A 21,735-nucleotide genomic window follows, 5' to 3' on the forward strand; every position below is an offset into this window, starting at 1 on the left:
GGTACAGCCTATTGCTCTTGGCTGTAAACCCGTAGAGATGTTACTGTACTGAATACTGTAGGCAACTGTAACACAATGACAGGTATTTGTGTATCTAGATATAGAAAAGCTACAGTAAAATTACAGCATTAGTCCAGGTGTAGGTGGCTCATGCCTGTAATCTCAGCACTTGGGGAAGCTGAGGTGGATGGACTGCTTGAGACCAGGAAAGACCAGCCTGGGCAACATAATGAGATCCTGTCTCTACCAAGAATTAAAATAATTAGCCAGGTGTGATGGCATGTGCCTGTAGTCCTAGTTACTAGGGAGGCTGAGGCAGGAGGATCACTTGAGCCCAGTGAGCTACGATCATGCCACTGCACCCAGCTGGGGCAACAGAGTGAGACCTCACCTATAAAAATAATAAAATAAATCTTAAATAAATGTTAATAAATAAAATATGGCATCATAATCTTAGGGGACCACTGTCACACGTGCAGTCCATCACTGATCAAAACATCATGCAACACATAACTACATGTGTTAATTGGCTGTTCAATTGAAACTTCATAGTCATAATGTAAATTTAAAAAACAAGAAGAAGAAGAAAATTAAGAAACAGGCCCAAACACGGCAATAAGACAATAGCTATGAATAGATTAAACTTTTCTATGAAAAAATAGAAACTCTCAAGTTCAGTCATAAAATAAAAAAACTAGCAAATCCAGCTCTATGCTCAGAGAATTACCAGAAAATAAAATTACATGAAGCTTGAATATAGGGAGATGGAAAGATATTAGACAAATATTAAAGAAAATCTGGGTCAGGTGTGGTGGCTCACACCTGTAATCCCAGCATTTTGGGAAGCCCAGGTGGGAGGATTACTTGAGGCAAGGGTTTTGAGACCAGCCTGGGCAACACAGTGAAACTCTTGTCTCTTTAAAAAAGAAAGAAAAGAAAAGAAAGAAAAGAAAATCTCAGTGCCTGATGGTCAGAATAGAATTCAACATAACAAGCTCATTATTAAAATAATATTAAAATATTATTAAAATATTTGATCTGGCTGTATAAAATTTGGAAGACACTCATTCACGTACTTCATTAAATATTTCTAGTTTGCTAAAAATAGAATTACCCTTCAGCAATCCCATTACTGGGTATCTACCAAAAGGAAAAAAAAATCATTCTACAATACGACGCCTGCCCTTTATGTTCATCACAGCACTATTTACAGTAGCAAAGACATGGAATCAACCCAGGTGCCCATCAACAGTGGACTGGATAAAGAAAGTGTGGTACACAGACACCATGGAATACTAGGCAGCCATAAAAAAACACGAAATCCTGTCCTTTGCAGTAACGTGGGTGCAGCTGGAGGCCATTATCCCAAGCGATTTAACACAGAAATAAAACCAAATTCCCCATGTTCTAATGTGTAAGTGAGAACTAAACATTGGGTACACAGGGGATCAATAGACACTGGGAATCCAAAAGCGGGAAGGGAGGAAAGGAAGTGTTGAAAAACTATTGGGAACTATGCTCATTATTTGGGTGATGAGATCAATAGAAGCCCAAACCCCAGCGCCACACAATATTCCCCTGAAACAGTACCGCCCATGTACTCCTTAAAGCTAAAATTAAAGACAAACAAACAAACAAACAAAATAGAAAGAAAAAAGTATCTCCAGGTAGCTATGTTGTAATTTTATTTCATGACAGCACCGTCTTCTCTTTGCCTGCGCCTGGGTCTCCTAGTGTGCTGCTTACGTGATGCCCACGTGCCACAGAGTTATTGCCCGAAGTACCAGGGGGCCGTGCAGGGGATGGGCTCCTCCTTCCAGATGGTCTGCAGCCTCTGGGACCATGCAGCCACCATCTCCTTTCTTTCTTCTTCGGATGCAATTTCAGGAGCAAAATTGATCTGAGGGGCAAGGACTTTAAATCCACAGAAGTGTAATGTGCCGTGCTAAAGCCACAGGGGAGGAAAAGAACTCATTAGAAACTACACCTGTTACATACCATTCAGTTAAATGATGTAAGGGGGGAAATGGTGTGAAACAAACCTTCAAAAAATCATGAAACAACCTTAATGTTACAAGGCAAGTGAAAGCTAAACTTCCCTATGGCTTTAGGATGCAAGCCTTGCATAAGAGCAGTGAAGAAGCTGGGGCAGCTGGAATTTCCAAGTTCTATTTTTATAACTGCAATTAACCTACAATCCTTGCAACTGATTCAGACACCAAACATGATAGTTCTGCTTGATTGGGCAAATTATGGTACATTCACACTATAGATTATTCCAGAATGAGGTTATTCTAGCTGTAATGTGTACCATGGAAGTTTGTTCAAGATATCTGTTAAATGAAAACAACAACGAATTTTAAGCAGTATTTACGATATACCATAAGAGCAGTCAACGTAATAAACCTATAATAAAAATTATGTATGTGAGAAAATATATAGGCCTTAAGAAAATAAATCAAATGATTTAAAGTGATTCTTTCTGAGGTGGGGGGATTAAAGGGACTTTCTCTTTTTATATTTCATATTGTCTCTTTCTGTTTGTTTGTTTGCCATAAAATGTACTTCTGCAAACTGAAGAAAAAGGAAAGATTTTTTTTTAAAAGCAAGAAGAATTTGAACCTGGCTAATGACACATAAGAGACCCGTTCGCCTGTGAAGAAGCAAGGTCAGGCTTGTAAATTATGATTTCCTTCAGTAGACTGTAAGGAATTGGAACCACATACTTTCTCCTTTTTTTTTTTTTTGAGACGGAGTCTCGCTCTGTCGCCCAGGCTGGAGTGCAGTGGCTGGATCTCAGCTCACAGCAAGCTCCGCCTCCCGGGTTTACGCCATTCTCCTGCCTCAGCCTCCTGAGTAGCTGGGACTACAGGCGCCCGCCACCTCGCCCGGCTAGGTTTTTGTATTTTTTAGTAGAGACGGGGTTTCACCGTGTTAACCAGGATGGTCTCGATCTCCTGACCTTGTGATCCGCCCGTCTCGGCCTCCCAAAGTGCTGGGATTACAGGCTTGAGCCACCGCGCCTGGCCTACTTTCTCCTTTCAAAGAGGATCACTTTTTTTTCTAAAAATATCACACTCAGCCCTCTGCATTACGTCCTTTAAAACCCACACCCTCACCTAGGCCTGCCCTGTCAGGTGAGGAGTGAGAGGCCCACACACCACTTTTTACATTTTTTTCCCCCTCAGGCAACATGATTTTATTTATTTATTTATTTTATGACTCAGCATGAGAGTTTCCATTTTTTCATAGAAAAGTTTAATCTTTTCATAGCTATTGTTTTATTGCCATGTTTGGGCGTGTTTCTTAATTTTCTTCTTTGTCTTGTTTTTTAAATTGACTATGAAGTTTTAATTGAACAGCCAATTAACACATGTAGTTATGCGTTGCATGATGTTTTGATCAGTGATGGACTGCATGTGCGATAGTGGTCCCCTAAGATTATAATGCCATATTTTATTTATTAACATTTATTTAAGATTTATTTTATTATTTTTATAGGTGAGGTCTCACTCTGTTGCCCCAGCTGGGTGCAGTGGCATGATCGTAGCTCACTGGGCTCAAGTGATCCTCCTGCCTCAGCCTCCCTAGTAACTGGTACTACAGGCACATGCCACCATGCCTGGGAGGTGGGTGTGGGCTGGCTCCATAGGCCCCTTGCCCGTATGGGGGTTGGCATGGCCAGCAGAGGCCAGCATGCGGCCATCAGAATGTAGGGCCTGGGGCGCCACTTGCCAGGGTCCAAGGGCAGTGCTGCTGTCACCAAGCACTGGCAGAGCATGTGGACAGCTTCACCCGCACGGATCACAACACGCGCAGGGCCACCTGGGGGCTTCTCTGCTGACCAAGAGCAGACATCAGGCTAAGCAGGCTTGGCTTAGCTTCTGCCCAAACTATATCAAAAGCTGTCATTAGGGCACATTTTCCCTATCAGTCAAGCTTTTCAAATCTGTCAAGTAAAACATTTAAAAGGGTCAAAATGTTATAATTTTCTGTATCCAGGGGAGTCCAAATGGTGTGGGGCATCACGCTTCCATCCCATCTCATCTCACCCCTCGGGGAGCTGAGGGCATGTATGTGTGTGCACGCGTGTGTGTGTATAGATGTGTGCATCTGTGTCTGTGTGTGCGTGTGCCAACTAGCAAGGGATCCACTTGCAGCTGGTCTACCTGGAGTGGCCACAGGAAGTATCGAAAATCCCCACTGACTCCCGTCTTCGTGTACATTTCGGCCGTGCCTCCTGTGGTTACGGAAAGGAGCGCTAGTTTACCCTGCAAGGGAGAAAGCAGATGCATTTGTGTGGACTCCAGAAGAGGAAGGAAATGTTACTGAGCCTCCAGCACACGGGCTTAGCACAGCCAGCAGGGAACATGCGTGTGGGCACCCTCCAGGGATGGACAAATGCAACACTCCCATCCATAGGTGACAGTGACATCCCAACAGGAGGAGGAGACAATCCAAGTGAATGGACCAAGCCAACACAGAAGCTCTAACATGCCCAGGTTGCTGGTGGAAACCAGGTTTCCATGACGCCATGTGTGATGGATACAGCCAAGGCACTGACCATAGGACAAGGTTCCCAGCACACAGGGCCGCTCAGTAAGTGGTAGCACCATTCGTGGTCCAAGACACATCTTGGTTACTCAGTATGTTTCCCTTACATGCATTTATTTTCTGAAGATTTTAGAATTTAAAAATCATTCCTTTTTTTTTTTTTTTGAGAGAGAGTCTCACTCTGTCGCCCAGGCTAGAGTGCAATGATGTGATCTCGGCTCACTGCAAGCTCCACCTCCCAGGTTCAAGACAGTCTCCTGCCTCGGCCTCCCAAGTAGCTGGGACTATAGGCACCTACCACCATGCCTGGCTAATTTTTGTGTTTTTAGTAGAGACAGGGTTCCATGTTGGCCAGCCTGGTCTCGAACTCCTGGCCTCAAGTGATCCACCCTCCTTGGCCTTTCAAATTGCTGGGATTACAGGTGTGAGCCACTGCACCCGGCCTTAAAAATCATTCTTTTAGTAAGAATTCATAGCTACCACGTGTTGCACATCTACCAGGTTCCAAGCTCTCCTCACCCTGCCATGTGGGTGTCACAGGATCTTGGTCTCACAGCAGGCACATGATGCTCAGGGGAGTGAACGTGTGCCAGGCCAGGACTGGACTCTGCACCAAGAAGGAGGTACTCCCTCTGGAGCCAGGGCTGACCGCTGGGTTGCCCACATAAGGTTGCCCAGGTCCCCCGTTACCTGACACCTGGCCCACTCCCTTGTTTGCCATGTGCGTGGTATGCTGTGGATGTGTCTGCAGCCCCACTAGATAAAAAGCTCCACGACTTCAGACATGGCGCCATGCCCACTGTGTGCAGTACATGGTGCTTTGTACATAGTGGGAGCTCAATGAATATTTGCTAAGAAAAGAAAGCAAACTAGAAATATAACTTGATAGAAGATGCATCCCTCCGTCCCCTCACTCCAACTATCCACAGCGATCCTTTTCCAAGAGCCGTACCTGGAGCAAACCGGAATCGTAGAATCCTGGGATGTCGAAGGCAAAGCCCCGGCACAGCACCCTATCCATCCAGCCCTTCAGGATGGCCGGCACGCTGAACCAGTACAGCGGGAACTGTGGGCGACAACACCAAAGAGAAACTGAGGCTGCGGCTCACCTCAGGTTTCCTAGTTTAGTCTATCTGGTGATTTGGAATGAAGCCCACAGCCCTCCTCTTCCCTGGCAGCTGGGCAGGTGAGGGTAACCCGTGTGGTCAGCTCTGAAAGGTGCAGTGGGGACGTGAGACGGGAAGGGGATGACAGTGGTCCTTGTTGCTGTTGCAGGTAGCTCTGCATCCCCCAGTGATGACAGCCCCTGATGCTGGCTCCGGGCAGGCAGGGAGGGGATGAGGAGCTCTGCATGACGCTGGCATTGGAGCAGCAGTCTCTGACTAAGCCAATCGAAAGGAAGGGTGGGGAAAAGCATGCCCTTTCCCCTGCCTGGGGCATGTTGTTAGCATCTGGGAGTCGGACTGAGTTAGGTGCTAGCGGCTACGGATTTTGACACCAACTAAAGTCATATGTTTGTATTCCATAGACCAGCAGTAAGATCTCCCTATCCCATAGATGCCCTAACATTACATCCAGTGTTGCCGCCTGGGAAGGGAAATAAACATAGGCAATCATCTGTTATCAAAGGTGGAAGCCAATGTCTCATGTGCTTTCAATAGAAAACTCACGACTTGGCATTGAAACCCAGGCTCCACAACCTGCTGTTGTGTGACATTGGCAAGTTACTTGACCTCCTTGTGCCTCCTTTTTCCTGATTCATCAAATAGGGCTACTAATAGTTCACAGCTCACAGCATTCTGGTGAGGATTTGAGGACACACCACAGTGCCCCAAACAGAATAAAAGCTCAGTGAGTGGTGGGCTCTGATATTAGTGGTGTAGTAGTGATGAATGACATTTTTATTAATGTTGAATAAAAAAATAACTTATAATGCAGACCCTCTGGACAAAGTATCAGAAAAAAAGAGAAGGTAGGGAAATGGAGTGAAATGAAGTGAAATAAAACAAAGGCCATTATAGAAAGGCCAGGTCTTAGCCTACCCAGCCACCGGGTTGTGGGAGTGGAGTGGGAGCGAGGAGGAGAAGCGGGCTCCATGTGGCCGGCCGACCCGAGGGGGACAGGAGAAGCAGGGCAGAGAGCTCAGTGTGGTTCTGCTGGGACCACGTGCCCCAGGATACAGGCCCATCGTACTGGCATGGTATTAAAGCACAGATGGTAAACTGCATGGTCACCCAGGCCTGAGGACTATGAGTCCACCCACCTGTAATTAGGACGAAGAATATCCTGCACTTTGGCCGGATTAGCAGCTCACGGTCACTGAGTAAAGAAAGGGCTGGTGTCAGGAAAGGGTGCACAGAGGCAAGCCTGGGTAGGGATGAGGCAGCCCTCTTCCCGCACATGCAGGTTGCTTTTCTGAAGGCTTGGGAACCTCATCATTCTGGACATGTGGTTTTGTCTGGAAAGTGGTCACATGCCCCTTATCCCCTGCCTTGCACTCACATGGTGGGCTCATGAGAACAGTGCTCTCGTTCTCCCACCTATTCCCCATCCTCAAGCAGGGTTGGAAAACAGACACGATCTGAACCAGTCAGATCCCATGCTTGGAAATTCTGGATCTAGGGGATCCAGTCCCTGGCATGCAGTGAGAGAGAACAGAGCCAAGAGGCAGAAAAGAGCAGATGGAAATCCAAGGATGAGAGCAGCTACAGCTCTGCCCTTGGGATCCAGGAGGCCCAAGTGACCAGAGCCCTTATAATAGATTCCCCTTTCTTTCTAGTTGGACAGGAATTTCTGTCAACCCAACCATACCCTCAAAGCTCATGTGTGTACTCTGCTGCCAGGCTTCCACAGTCACAGCCATGCCTGCACATCTTCCTTGCAGGGTGGGAAGTGGCCTGATGAGTGAGCACTCCTGGAGGCCATTTTGTGGGGCCAGTTCACTCTGCAGTGGCATCACCTCCTTCTGAACACATACAGGAAGGTGGCTGGGTTGGGGGTGAAGCAACCACTGAGAGGATAGAAAGCAGAGATGTTCCTCTTAATGATCAGGATATTTAAGTCAGGCTATTTAAGGAGATGCATTTGGCCTGATTTACCCTGATAAACATTTGTGCATAGAAATGTGGTTCTCAAGCAGCCCCAGAATGTTTCAGGGCAGGAACTGGAAGAGAAGGGAAGCAACGAGACTGGCAGGTTTCAGATGATTCTTGGACCACTGGGCTAATGGAAAGATCCTTCATTCCTATTTACATGGCAGTCGGGATTTGGAGTGAGTGATATTGGCTACATGGATATCTTTACCCCATTAGGTAAAGTGTTAAAAGTAGTGTTACAACTAGGTAAAGTGTTTAAAGTAGTGTTGTAACTAGGTGAAGTGTTGTAACTAGGTGTTGTAACTAGGTTATAATATTTGCTCAGTAAGTGTGCAACTGTGCTAAAAGCATTGATGCCACTTCTAGAAGCAGCACAAAACTCAATATTCAGAAAGAGTTTGTACATAAGATGAATCTGATTCAATATATTAATTGAGGAAAACAAACCTGAAATATCACTAGGTCAGCCTCCCGAACCTTTTTCTGCTCATCAGTGATGTCGCTAGCCAGAGACTTTTGCTTGTAGGCTTCGTAGGTTTCCACTCCGTAATTGAAAACCTCAGGATTAGAAAGAGCAGCTGTGGGGGAAGAGACCAAACATTCTCACTCCTAGGTGGGCATCCACAGCCCATCCCAACCATCCCAGTAGCACTGTGTATACCGGACTCCTCAGAGCAAGTCAAAGACTTGCTGCAACCTGACCAGAAGCTGCACCCCGGGTCCAAGCTAGGGAAAGAGAAGCAGTCTGGGAGGGCCACTGACTGAGCTCTTCCTACCTAGCAGGTGCTGTGCTCTACACACATCACCTTTCTTCATAACAACTGGTGAATCTGGTGTATTTCTCAATTTACCGGAGAGCAAACTGAGACCTAAGAGAGGCTGGATGTCCTGTTCAATGCCAAGCAGGTCTAAAAAAATAACTCTACACTTTAATTTCATGCTCACCTCCACATTTTTTAGTATTTGTGTCTCGATTTACGTATTTTATATTGTGTATCTCTAACTCTTAACAGGTCACCGTAGTGATTATTGTTTTTGATAGCTTTGTCTGTTAGACTTAATACTAGCAATGAGTGGATTGCACACAACCTAATAGTATTAGAGTGTTCTGTGTACTTACTTTTACTAGTGGGTTTTACATCTTCAAATGTTTTCTTTTTGCGCATTAGTGTTTTTCTTTCATATTGAATTCCCTTTAGTATTTCTTATAAGGTGGGTCTGGTGGTGGCGAATTCTCTCAGTTTTTCTTTGTTTGGGAAAGACTTTCTCTCTCTTTCAGAGTTGAAGGCTAGATTTTCTGGGTACAGTATTCTTGGTTGACAGTTTTGTTCTTTCAGCACTTTGAAAATGTCCCACTCCCTCCTGGCCTGTATGTTTTCTGTTGAGAAGTCTGTTGCCAGATGAACTGGAGCTCCTTTATATGTTATTTGCTTTTAGGATCCTCTTTTTGTTCTTGACCTTTGAGAGTTTAATAATTATATGCCTTGGGGTAGTCCTATTTGAGTCAAATCTGTTTATTCTATGACCAGGATATTTGTCTCTTTCTCAAGTTTCGGAAAATTTTCTGTTACTATTTCTTTGGATAAGCTTGCTATGCCTTGCTCTTGCTCAGCTCCCTCTTAGGCACCAATCGTTCTTCGATTTGGTCTTTTGAGGTAATTTTCTATATTTTATAGGAAATCTCCATACCTTTTTCTTTTTTATCCTCTGTGTATTTTCAAATTGCCTGTCTTTGAGCTCACTGATTTTTTCTTCTGCTTCATCCATTCTGCTGTTGAGAGCCTCTAACGAGTTTTTCAGGAAATGTATTTCTAGTTTCAAGATTTCTGTTTGATTTTTAAAAAATTATTTCAATCTTTTTGTTCAATTTAGCTGATACATTTCTGAATTGCTTTTCTCTGTCATCCTGAAGATTACTGAATTTCCTTAAAAGTGCTATTTTGAATTCTTGCTCAGAGAGCCCAAACAGTCCCATCTCGTTAGATTCAGTCACTGGTTCCTTGCTTTGTCTATGTGGAGAGGTTATGGTTCCCTGTTTACTGTTATTTCTTGTGGATGACTTCTATTTATTTCAGTCTTCTATGTCTGACTTGTTTTCATTTTTATTACATATATTTGCTTAGAAAGTCTTTGCAATTTTCTTATTAAATTTCTTTTTTTTTTTTTTCCTCTACTAAGTCACTGCCTCCTTTTTGGCACTAGATAGTGGTTTATGCCTGGGTTTGCCTCTGCTCTAGTAACTGTTCTGAGTAATGCCAGTCCTGAATATGAGAGGTTCCAAAGGGGATAGCATGGTAGTGTGGGAAGGCTGGCTAACAGTTCATGCCCAGGAAACCTGCTGAATGTACCTCCACAGTGTGGTGCTGCTGAACAGCCACTCTGGTTTGGCATCTCCTTTGGCTAATTTACAGATGAGAGTTTCCAGGGCTGGGGACGATACTCCCATCTCCCTCCTTTGTCTCCGGCTGTTGTCAGGGATATTTCTTCCTTTAGGCACTCCTGATGTTTCCCGTGGGTTGAGGCAGGAACAGGTCTCCTTCCTGCCTGTTTCTGGGAATCCCAGAAAATTGGGAAGCAGATTGTCCACCTTGATCTCTTTTTCCAGTGTAGAACCTCTGATGTCGGAGGAAATTTCCCACACAGTTGGTGCTGGGTAGTTTGTGAGGAGGGGTGTTGTGGATATAATAGTCCAATCTCTTACTGTCTGCTTGCAGTTTTTTCACTTATGTGGTCTTGGGAACTACTTCATCCTCATATTTGACTTCTGGGATATTGCTGGTGATCATCTCAGTGCTATCTATTTGTTTTTGGAAAGTGAAGCTAGCTTGCTTCTATAATGCCATTTTGCAACTGGAAGTCAACATAAAGTAAAAAACATAAAGATGGTTTTTACAAATAGAGCATTTATCCCATGACTCACCAGTGATATCTTTCCTTGTGGCCCTCGGCTCAAAGTTCATGGCGTATAAATCAGACACTGTGACCGTGCAGCCCTGCCTGCTCAGTTCATCTACAGCCACATTCTTCAAGGATCCGTTGAAAGACCTGGGTTCCTCGTGCGCATAGACAATGAGTACTTTCTTCCCTAAATCAGGGTAAGAAACAGTTCCTCTTGAAGAACAACCTCTCTCTGTTAAATTCAGTGGAGACTAAGATGAAAATTGAACATTTAGGTGTGTCATAGTAATTGAAGCTAAGAAATAGCAAATTTTCTTTTCTTTCTCTCTCGCTTTTTTTTTTTTTGAGACAGTCTCGCTCTATCACCCAGGCTGGAAATGCAGTGGCATGATCTCAGCTCATTGCGACCTCCGCCTCCCAGGTTCAAGCGATTCTCATGCCTCAGTCTCCCGAGTAGCTGGGACTACAGGTGTGTGCCACTACGCCCAGCTAATTTTTTGTATTTTTAGTGGAGATAGGGTTTTGTGATGTTGGCCAGACTGGTCTTGAACTCCTGGCCTCAAGTGATCCACCTGCCTTGGCCTCCCAAAGTGCTGGGATTACAGGCATGAGCCACCGCACTTGGCCAGAAACACCAAACTTCCTTTTCTTTTCTTTCTTTCTTTCTTTTTTTTTTTGAAACAGAGTTTCGCTCTTGTTGCCCAGGCTGGAGTGCAATGGCACGATCTCAGCTCACTGCAATCTCTGCCTCCCAGGTTCAAGCAATTCTCCTACCTCAGCCTACTGAGTAGCTGGGATTACAGGCATGCACCACCAAGCCTGGGTAATTTTTTGTATTTTTAGTAGAGACAGTTTCTCCATGTTGGTCAGGCTGGTCTCGAACTCCCAACCTCAGGTGATCTGCCCACCTCGGCCTCCCAAAGTGCTGGGATTATAGGCATGAGCCCCCGCACCTGGCCCCAGAAATACCAAACTTTCTAATAGGTAGCAGTTTTAAAGTAATGGGCATTTAAAAATCCAGTTATTCATAGCTCAACATCACTTGAGATTACCAATATACAAAAATACAATGGGTCAAATTATATCTCCTCAAAAATACCACCACTAAATCTTTTAAAAGACCAACTTAATTTGATTGTGCTCTATAAGAAGGTTTAGACCAGCTCCCTAACGTCAAAATAAAGAACAGCTGGAATTAATCTTCCATGCTAACCCACATTTACACATATCAGCTACAGGCACCTTTCAGTGTGGCATGGTTCTGCGTCCATCTCCCCCGGTCCATCAAAATCTGACACCTAAACAAAACATGAGGAATCAGACCCGCTGGTCTCGCGGGAAGGCAGGGCCACATGGAGCCCATCTTTCATGGTGATGCTGATAACAAAGAGGACTCTAGGAATAGAATCAGGCCTTCCCGGCACTGGCTGTATCGTTCACACCAATACTGCTTCTGGAGCAGTATTTTCCTCATTGTTAAGAGTCTCCAGGATTATATACTGACTTCCTCTGGGAGGCAGCCTGGTGATTTGCTTAATTAAATTTACCCTGGTAACCTTTAAGAGGATGTTAAACTCTTGATTTAAATTTTTCATAATGAGATTTAAGGAGAAAATACACATATCAGTTTGAAGCAACGGGTTTCAGGGCATTGAGCTGGCTGCAAAGGTTGAATTCTGTAAGTCAGATTAATGGTTAACATTTTAATTTCACTTTCTCAGACTCTTATTTCAATAAAGGAACTATACTCAGGGGCTTCACAGGAGAATAGATGCACATGAAATACCTACACCAGTGGTTCTCAACTGGGGGCAGTGTTGTGCCTGCCAGGGGACATTCTCAATGCCTGGAGACATTCTGGCTTGTCACAGTTAGTGGGGAGGGGTGTTATTGGCATCTGGTGGGCAGAGGCCAGGGATGGTGCTAAACATGGTGCACAGGATAACCTCCCAAAACATAGGATTATCTGGCCCAAAATGTCGGTAGCGCCAAGGTCGAAAATCCTAATCTACACTATAATGTATAGTATAAGGTGAATCTGTGTGTTCTAACATGAAAGGCTCTCCATGTTATATCGTTAGGTGAAATAAAAAAGTTGCAAGATGGTTTGTTCGTGTATATGTGCATGATAAGCAGTTGCAAAAGTAAAGATAGAATCCTACTGAATTTTTACCCAAGGTGCCTCCTGGGGTTCATTCACTTGAGCCCCTGCTATGGCCCAGGGATAATTTCAGGGCCTGGAGGCACAACAAAGACAGGATAGGCGGGGCCCCACTTTTGAGGAACTTACATTCTGAAGGGAGTCGAAAGGAACAATAAAACAAGTGAGAAAATAGAAAACAAAATAATCCAGATAGTTTATACACTTCCATGTGGCTTGGATTTTTTATGACAATGTATTCAATTTCTGATTAAGAGTCTAACTCCTGAGCCGGGCGCGGTGGCTCCCGCCTGTAATCCCAGCACTTTGGGAGGCCGAGGCGGGCGGATCACGAGGTCAGGAGATAGAGACCATCCTGGCTAACACAGTGAAACCCTGTCTCTATAAAAATACAAAAAAATTAGCCAGGCGCAGTGGCAGGCGCCTGTAGTCCCAGCTACTGGGAAGGCTGAGGCAGGAGAAAGGCGTGAACCCGGGAGGCGGCGCTTGCAGTGAGCTAAGATCGTACCACTGCACTCCAGCCTGGGCGACAGAGCAAGACTCCGTCAAAAAAAAAGAGTCTAACTCCGACTTGGAAGGTCAGTGTGGGAGGGTCACTTGAGCTCAGGAGTTTGAGACCAGCCTGGGCAATACAACAAAATCCCGTCTCAAAAAAAACCAAAAAAGGTCTTACTCCACAACAGTGAATCATTACCTGCCATGGCGTAAGAAGATGGATTCTTTCCCTCTGATTTGGTGGGTGGCTGGGGCTTTCATGTACAGTCTCTCTTCCGCGAGCCCAGCAGTCTGAAAGACAAAACGAATCCAGGGGAGGTGGGGAGAGGCACAGGTGAGGTCGGCTGTACCACATCCAGGCGTCACTGCTGCTCCCTGACAGACAGGCAAACACATCAGAGAAAGCCCTCTCAAGAGAGGCCAGGAATCTTCTGGAGACTTAGGACTCAGAGGACAAGCCATGCAGGATGTCAGAACCCACTTTTTTTCTTTTTTGAGAGGACTCCGAAACTTCCATCCAGACAGTCATACAGCAAAGGACCTAGGAAATGAGCCACGGTAGGAAGCAGGAGTTGAGCTCCTTGGCCTTCCTGCCTTCCCCAGTTTTCCCTTCAGATCAAGCAGAAGGCTGGGGGATCAGCGAACCGCCACACGGGCAGCCTGCACTCCTCGGCTGGTGCCAGACACTGGTGGGTCAGCAGTGGCAATTATTGGCCCTTCCCCTCACTTGAAAATAACGGGAGTTGGCTTAGACCCAGGCTCTAACCAGAAGTCTCAGAGATTCTCCAGGGATGCAGCGGAGGCCAGAGGAGACCCCCAAGTCCGACAGACTTGGTGCAATTTCCAGCTCTGCCCGTTGTAGCTGTGGGCCCTGCAGCACATCCCTCCACCGCTCTGTGCCTCAACCTCCTCATCAACAAAGTCACAGCACGGCCCAGAAGAGTGAGGGAGAGACAGTTGCAGCGTGCGGTGGCTGGCACACAATGGGGCTACGGAAAAATGTGAGCTCTCCCCAGGGGGGCCTTTGGCCTCGCCCCCTCCTGGCCATCTCTGAAATTCTGGCTTCCTTCTGGGAGAGACAAGGAACCTCCAACAAACCCACTCTCCCTACCAGAAAAAACAGCTCAGATAAAACTTAACAACAAAAAAGCAAACAACTCAATGCAAAAATGGGCAGAGGGCTTGCATAGACCTTTCTCCAAAGAAGATGTATGAGTGGCCAGTAAGCCATGAAAAGATACTTAGCATCACTAATCATTAGGGAAATGCAAATCAAAACCACAATGACATCCCATCTCACACCCGTTCGAAAGGCTGCTACTACCAAAAAACCAGAAAATAGCACGTGTGGGTGAGGAGGCAGAGAAATTGGAACCCTGAGCACCGCTGGGGAAAGGTCGAGTGCTGCAGCTGCTGTGGAGCTGCTGTGCCCCCAAAAATTACAATTAGTAAGTTAGAATCAACATGTGGCTCAGCAATTCCATTTGTTACTCTGAACCCAAAAACTGAAAACAGGGTCTTCAAAACCACTTGCCCACCCATGTTCAAAGCAGCATTTTCCACAACAGCTAAAACATGGAAGCAACCCGAGTGTCTATCAGGACATGAATGAAAACAGCCAGAAAACTCTACCCTTAAAAGTGGTTAAAACGAGGTCAGGCACCGTGACTCACACCTGTAATCCCAGCACTTCGGGAGGCCGAGGCAGGTGGATCACCTGAGGTCAGGAGTTCGAGACCAGCCTGGCCGACATGGCGAAACCCTGTCTCTACCAAAAATACAAAAATTAGCTGGGTGTGGTGGTGTGCACCTGCGATCCCAGCTACTCAGAAAGCTGAGACAGAGCGAGACTCTATCAAAAAAAAAAAAAAAGAAAAGAAAAGAAAGCGGTTAAAATGGTAAATTTTATGTGAGATGTTCTTTACCACAGTAGGAAAAAATGGGATAAAAAACGAAACAATGCAGAGAGTGTGACTAGGGCTTAGTGTGAGGACACGCATCCTGCGTGTTGTGTCCAAACGACAATGTGAACCTATCAGTGTGTCTTCACAGCAAAACAAAAAGCACAGAGACACACAGAAGTGGTGCTTGTCCACACCAGGACTAGAATCTTGAGCAGGGCCTGAATGAGCATCTTCCAGGGCCTGCTCTCTACCTCCAGCTATCCAGGAGCGCAGGCATAGGTCTGGGGTCTGCAAAATACTGCAAGAAGTGAGGTGGGTGCAGAGGAGTGGGCTCCACCCAGGCCAGGTGCCCTGTGGACATAGAGGAAAAGAAGTTAGTTACATCATTGTGGCTGAAGCTGAGTTGGGGGCAGGCATGGGACTTAACAGAGTGGGGCACTGCCACCCCCCAAGGAGTCAGACAGCTCTGATCACTCCAAACACCCAAAGTTGAGTTCAAATCCTTCCCCGTTTTCTTGACTTCACTGGACAGCTGGGAACCTGCATCTTTGGTGACTGAACATCCTCACTCTGGTTCCCTAAAGACAGACTCTGAATTGATTCCAGGAATCCATGCATCCAGGGAAACACTACACTTCCTAGGCTGCCTTGCAGTTGAGATGGCCAGTGAGGTGTCAGCAGAAGTGGCAGGCAGGGCTTCCGGGAAACACCCTCAAGAAGCTAACTCAGCTGGGCTGGGAGGTGTGGAGCTAGTTCCCTCCGGCTTTGTCCCTGGCTCTCTTCCCAGCTGGACTGTGGGTCGTCCTGGGGATGGAGGCTATGCACCAAGGACAGGGAGCAGAAATATCAAAGAAACCTGGATTCCTGAGGCTCTCTGGGGGCTGCAAGATGGTGGTGGTTTGTCAACCGCAGATATTTGTGTTTATGTATTTTCCACGCAGGAACTTCTACAATGGCACTGAGTCTGTAGGGAAGGCTATGGCCTGTCAGTCTGAAACTGCATAAGGGCTCCGGGCACTGGCTTTGTGTCCAAGCACCGCGCTGTGTTTAAGGCACATCACAGCACCGGAGAATGTGGGAGAGGTCACATTCATCCATTCAAAGTGCAGGGAGGTTCCTATTCTGACACCAGCAACACCTACAAGAATGAACTAAAGCTGGGCAGTGAGGACGGAAAGGAAAAAGAAAGTTTATGAATACAGGTGGTATTGTTCGAACCGGTCAGTTGCACTGTAAATCACAATAAAATATCACTAAAACAGAAGAGTTGGCCTCCCTGAGGATGAGGCCTTTGGGTCTCTAGGCATTTGCCAGCTCTCCTAGCCTGGGGCAGGGGCACCTGCACAGCCCTCTGCTTTCCCTAGAATTACCAGCAGCGAGCATACGTCAGGGAGACACAGTTGTCTTAGCACTGAGGCTGAACCCCTGGATGTTCTTGGGAGGGCACTGATTGTGAAGAACAAGCTACTTGTCTAGTCCCTGGAGGTCACTCCTCAAAGCCTCCCGATGAGGCAAGTTTATAAGATCCACGCTCCCCGAGCCAGCAGTGACACCCACGCTTGGCAGTGAGAAGTAGGACTGTAACTTACAGGGTGAGCCAAAATGGCAGGTCAGGAAAGGGATTATCTTAAAGGAAAACGAGAGGAGAGTGAATGACCTCATCATTAGCTGGGAGGCTCAGGAGTGCCCTGGTAGACAGTCACTGCCTGGAGGTGACTTTGTAGAAAGCAAACTGGCTGTCACAGCGCACAGGGAGGCCTGGCACAGCCTAGGGAAGCAGGCTGGTCGGTGAGGCCGAGGAGGAGGGGCTTTCTCCTGACCCCACGGGCGTGGCTTGACCAGGCAGCTCAGGGGTTGGCCACCTTCTCAGGTTGCTCTCAATCTATCCGGAACCTGGAGAGAAGGTGGCTGCCCCTGGCGCACACGGTGGAGGGACCCTGAGGCCAGCAGGGAGCAGGTCTAAGGTGAGGCAGGTGCTCTCAGGTTAAAAACAGGGGAAGAATCTGAAGGACAATTACGGACAGGCCACCAGGAGGAAAGGTCAAGGTGGAGGCGAAACTGAGATTGGAAGGTGAGTATGGAGCCCGGAGTCACGGAGGTTCCGGAGCAGGTGACGGTTTCTGAGAAGCTCCAGGCTCTTCACGAGTTCTGTGAAAGCCTCTGGAGTTGGCCGGGCGCGGTGGCTCAAGCCTGTAATCCCAGCACTTTGGGAGGCCGAGACGGGTGGATCACGAGGTCAGGAGATCGAGACCATCCTGGCTAACATGGTGAAACCCCATCTCTACTAAAAAATACAAAACACTAGCCGCCGGGCGTGGTGGCGGGCGCCTGGAGTCCCAGCTACTCGGGAGGCTGAGGCAGGAGAATGGCGTGAACCCGGGAGGCGGAGCTTGCAATGAGCTGAGATCCAGCCACTGCACTCCAGCCTGGGCGACAGAGCGAGACTCCGTCTCAAAAAAAAAAAAAAAAAAAAGAAAGCCTCTGGAGTTGACTCTGTTACTAGCAGTGACAGTTCCTAACCCATACACATGTTCGTTCAGTTGGACCCCTCCTGGCAGAAGGGCTCACCTCTGGGCAGGTGCTGGGGCCACAAGACAGATAAGAAGGGAACTTTATACTTTTTGGGCAGAGGGCAGGGGTGGGCAAGAAACAACAAACAAGCCAGCAAAGAAAGTGCCACAGAATTCCAGGTGGCGGTAAGTACCAGAACTGTGGTACCTAATAGAGATAAGCAAATAAAGTACTCTAATGGACCAAACAGCAGGGGAATGTTTGCTATTTTAGATAAGTGGTCCAGGAAGGTGTCTCAGAGCAGGGACCGGTGACCTGGAACCAGCCACGCAAAGATCTATAAACAAAAGTCCAGGTAGATGGGATAGTAAGTTCGGGCCTGAGATGGGTGCTGGTTTCAGGTTCAGGAAACAGCAAAAAAGTCTGAGCTAGGCTCAGTGGCCTATGCCTGTAATCCCAGCACTTTGGGAGGCTGAGGCAGGAGATCACTTGAGCCTAGGAATTTGAGACCAGCCTGGGCAACATAGTGAGATCCCATCTCTACCAAAGATTTAAAAAAATTAGCCAGGTGTGGTGGCACATGCCTGTAGTCCCAGCTGCTCAGGGGGCTGAGGTTAGAGGATTGCTGCACTCCAGCCTGGGTGACAGAGTGAGACTCTGTTTCAAGAAAAAACAGAAAGTAAAAGAAAAAAAAAAAAGCCTGTTTGGCTGAACTATGGTTAAAAAAAAAAAAGAGTTGGGTGGTGGTAGATGCAGTCAGGGAGGTGGGAGGGGTCTGACCTCTCCTAGGGTAGGGGTGAGATTTTATTCTAAGTCTGACAGAAAGCCCTTGGAGCCTCTTAAGCTAGAGAGTAATATGGAATGATGGCCAGTTGTGGTGGCTCACACCTGTAATCCCAGCATTTTGAGGGGCCAACATGGGGCGATCACCTGAGGTCAGGAGTTTGAAACCAGCCTGGTCAATGTGGCAAAACCCCATCTCTACTAAAAAATACAAAAATTAGCCAGGTATGGTGGCACGTACCTGTAGTCCCAGCTACTTGGGAGGCTGAGTCAGGAGAATTGCTTGAATCTGGGAGGTGGAGGTTGCAGTGAGCCAAGATTCTGCCATTGCACTCCAGCCTGGGCAACAGAGCAAGACTCTGTCTCAAAAAAGAAAAAAAAAAAGAGTGATACGAAATGATTTACCTTTGTAAACGTTGCCGGTGTTTCTGCAGCCTGGGGGAACACCTTATCCTGATTCCCAAAGTGATTGCCCGAAGACATGTTGTTTGTATGAAATGCTTCATTTTCCCTCTTCTAGACAGCGCATCCATTCTTCAGTGTCCCCAGCTCACCACACCCTATTGTATTCCTTGGCCGAGTTTACATGTTTACATCATATGCCTGGTGGCATGTGAGTCTGTGACTTCTGTCTCCATCCCCCTAGTGGTTAAGAATAAGAATCTGAGGTCCAAGAGCTGAGTGACTCAGCTCTATTTGAGTGACTCAGCTCTATTTTCTATACTATTTGAATTAGTAGAGAAAGACTCCAACCCAGGCTCTCGACTTGCAGTGCGTCACTGTTCACTTCACCCCAGGCACTTCCCTTGGCACCCCATCCACAGCAGTGACAGTTCTCTCCCTTGTTATAAACTATGCACCTACCCAGGCCTACAGGAGAAAAGAGCCATGTGCTTATTAAACTGTACATACCAGGTCAAATGGGCTCTGATATTTTTGATGTGTACGTTATTTGATTTTAATCAGCATGTAGAAGTTATTTTGTAATGTTTTCACTTTATTTCCTGTGCCTCTTTCCATGTGGACAAGTCCCCCTGCTGGGCATTCTAACAGACAACACTTCACAGTGTATTCAGTGTGTATTCATGCTGCAGCTAAACCATTGCCTGCATACCCTTGTGTGCCCATCTTCCTATTTCTGGGACCTTAGATTATTTCCATTTTTTTCCCAGCCCTATAAACAGCACAGCTAGAAGTGTTTATTATCTAATACATATTCCTTTTCATGTATTTCTTTGGCTGAGATCTTCGGAGATTAAAGGTTAAACTGATTTATTTTTTCACAGATTAAAGGTTAAACAAGCTGATTTTTGGCCAGGCATAATGGTTCATGCCTGTAATCCCAGCACTTTGGGAGGCGGAGGCAGGCGGATCACCTGAGGTCAGGAGTTTGAGACCTGCCTGGCGAACATGGTGAAACCCCATTTCTACTAAAAATACAAAAAATTAACCGAGCGTGGTGGCGAGCACCTGTAATCCCAGCTACTCGGGAGGCTGAGGTAGGAGAATAGCTTGAACCTGGGAGGCGGAGGTTATAGTGAGCTGAGATTGCGCCATTGCACTCCAGCTTGGGCAACAAGAGCGAAACTCTGTCTCATTAAAAAAAAAAAAAAAGAAAGAAAAATGAGTTCAAGACCCGCCTGGCCAACATGGCGAAACCCCCGCCTCTACTAAAAATACAAAAATTAGCTGGGCATGGTGACGGGCGCCTGTAATCCCAGCTACTTGGGAAGCTGAGGTGGGAGAATCGCTTGAACCCGGAAAGCAGAGGTTGCAGTGAGTGGAGATTGCCCCACTGCACTCCAGCCTGGGCAACAGAGTGAGACCCTTCTCAAAAAAAAAAAAAAAAAAAACAGGGCCGGGCGCGGTGGCTCACACCTGTAATCCCAGCACTTTGGGAGGCTGAGGCGGGCAGATCACGAGGTCAGGAGTTTGAGACCAGCCTGACCAACATGAAACCCGACTCTGCTAAAAATACAAAAAATTAGCCAGGCGTGGTGGCGCGTGCCTGTAATCCCAGCTACTCAGGAGGCTGAGACGGAAGAATTGCTTGAACCCGGGAGGCGGAGGTTGTAGTGAACCGAAATCGTGCCACTGCACTCCAGCCTGGGCGACAGAGCGAGACTCCATTTCAAAAAAAAAAAAAAAAAAGCTTATTTATTTTTTTTCAGAGAGATTATAGATTAGAGAAGCTGATTTTTTTTTTCCAGACTGCCACAATATCCTTGACAAAGGCAGTGCAAAACAGTGGTTCACCTGCACCTTCAGGGCAGCGCTGGGCAACGCACGGGCCTAAACCCCGGTACCCGCTTTACAGACTGACCTCGGGCCAGCTGATTCCTACTTGTAATGTGACTATGATACCAGCACCCGTTCCATAGGGTTGACGGCAGGTTCAACCAGACGATTCGACACCGGGGCCCTGCGTGCGGGCGCGTTCAGTTACAACCAACTACCATCCTATGTTCAGAATGGTTCCTGGCCTGGGCGCGATGACCCACAGGGCCATATGTCCGGCCAGGTGAAATCCCAGGGAGCGTTCTGGCCCTCCAGTCCGGGAACTGTCCCTCCCAAGTCCCCCGGTCCCCGACCGGGGATCACTCACCCTCCGACCAGCGCACGCCCCAGTAGGTGCCTCAGGGCTGGGACCCGCGTCTCCCCAAGGACCGCTCTCGGAGTTGCCCCAGGTTCCGGCCGCACAGGGCCGCGCACTCGCAGACGCCTGGCGGGCGGGAGCGCTGCGACTGCGCCCTCGGGGACCAGGGACACGCGCCAACCCAAGCAGCCCAGAACCCGCCCCGAGACGCGGGACTGCAGGCGTCTTTCCGCAGCACGCCTGCTACACTGAGGCCCCGCCCACTCCCGGTCCCGCCCATGATCCGCGCCCCGCCCCTCCCCCGCCCACACCCCCATAGCACCGCCCACACCCCGCCCCCATAGCAACACCCCGCCCCGCCCCATAGCCCCGCCCACACCCCATAGCACCGCCCCGCCCCGCCCCCATAGCACCGCCCACGCCCCGCCCCATAGCCCCGCCCACACCCGCCCCGGAGCCCCACCCACACCCCGCCCCGGCGGTGCACCGCCTCGCTCCACGCCCTCCCACGCCCAGGCCCCGCCTCCACGCCGGCGTCCCGCCCCACCCACACTTCTCCCCGGCCCCTAAGCTCTGTCCACTCCCCGCCCCTGAGGTCCGCGCGGGGCCTCGCCCCGCGATCCAGGATTGAGGAGGACCCTACTGGCTTCCAGGGAGGTGGAAACTGGATTGATAGAAATCCAGCGCGGGGACGCTGTGCCGAGAAGAGGGACGCCCCTGCCCTGCGCCTCCCGCTCC

General features: G+C 47.8%; 1 protein-coding gene across 4 annotated transcripts; it reads right to left on the reverse strand.

Moving 5' to 3' along the window:
- Positions 1–1,662: 1,662 nt before the first annotated feature.
- NQO2 (N-ribosyldihydronicotinamide:quinone dehydrogenase 2) lies at positions 1,663–21,149 on the reverse strand. Of its 4 annotated transcripts, XM_078001012.1 has the most exons (9): positions 21,007–21,149; positions 18,643–18,760; positions 15,359–15,458; positions 13,403–13,494; positions 10,570–10,734; positions 8,097–8,227; positions 5,507–5,620; positions 4,170–4,271; positions 1,663–1,945 (listed from the first exon to the last, which is right to left on the reverse strand). In XM_078001012.1, the coding sequence occupies exons 4-9, from the start codon at positions 13,407–13,409 to the stop codon at positions 1,769–1,771; spliced, it is 696 nt and encodes a 231-aa protein (XP_077857138.1). In that variant the 5' UTR covers positions 13,410–13,494; positions 15,359–15,458; positions 18,643–18,760; positions 21,007–21,149; the 3' UTR covers positions 1,663–1,768. The 4 variants fall into 4 exon arrangements, with proteins under 4 accessions (XP_077857138.1, XP_077857139.1, XP_077857140.1 ...); XM_078001013.1 differs by lacking the exon at positions 15,359–15,458; XM_078001014.1 differs by lacking the exon at positions 10,570–10,734.
- Between the last annotated feature and the right edge of the window lie 586 nt (positions 21,150–21,735).

Source organism: Macaca mulatta, chromosome 4, assembly GCF_049350105.2.
Source record: "Macaca mulatta isolate MMU2019108-1 chromosome 4, T2T-MMU8v2.0, whole genome shotgun sequence".
NCBI lineage: Eukaryota > Metazoa > Chordata > Mammalia > Primates > Cercopithecidae > Macaca > Macaca mulatta.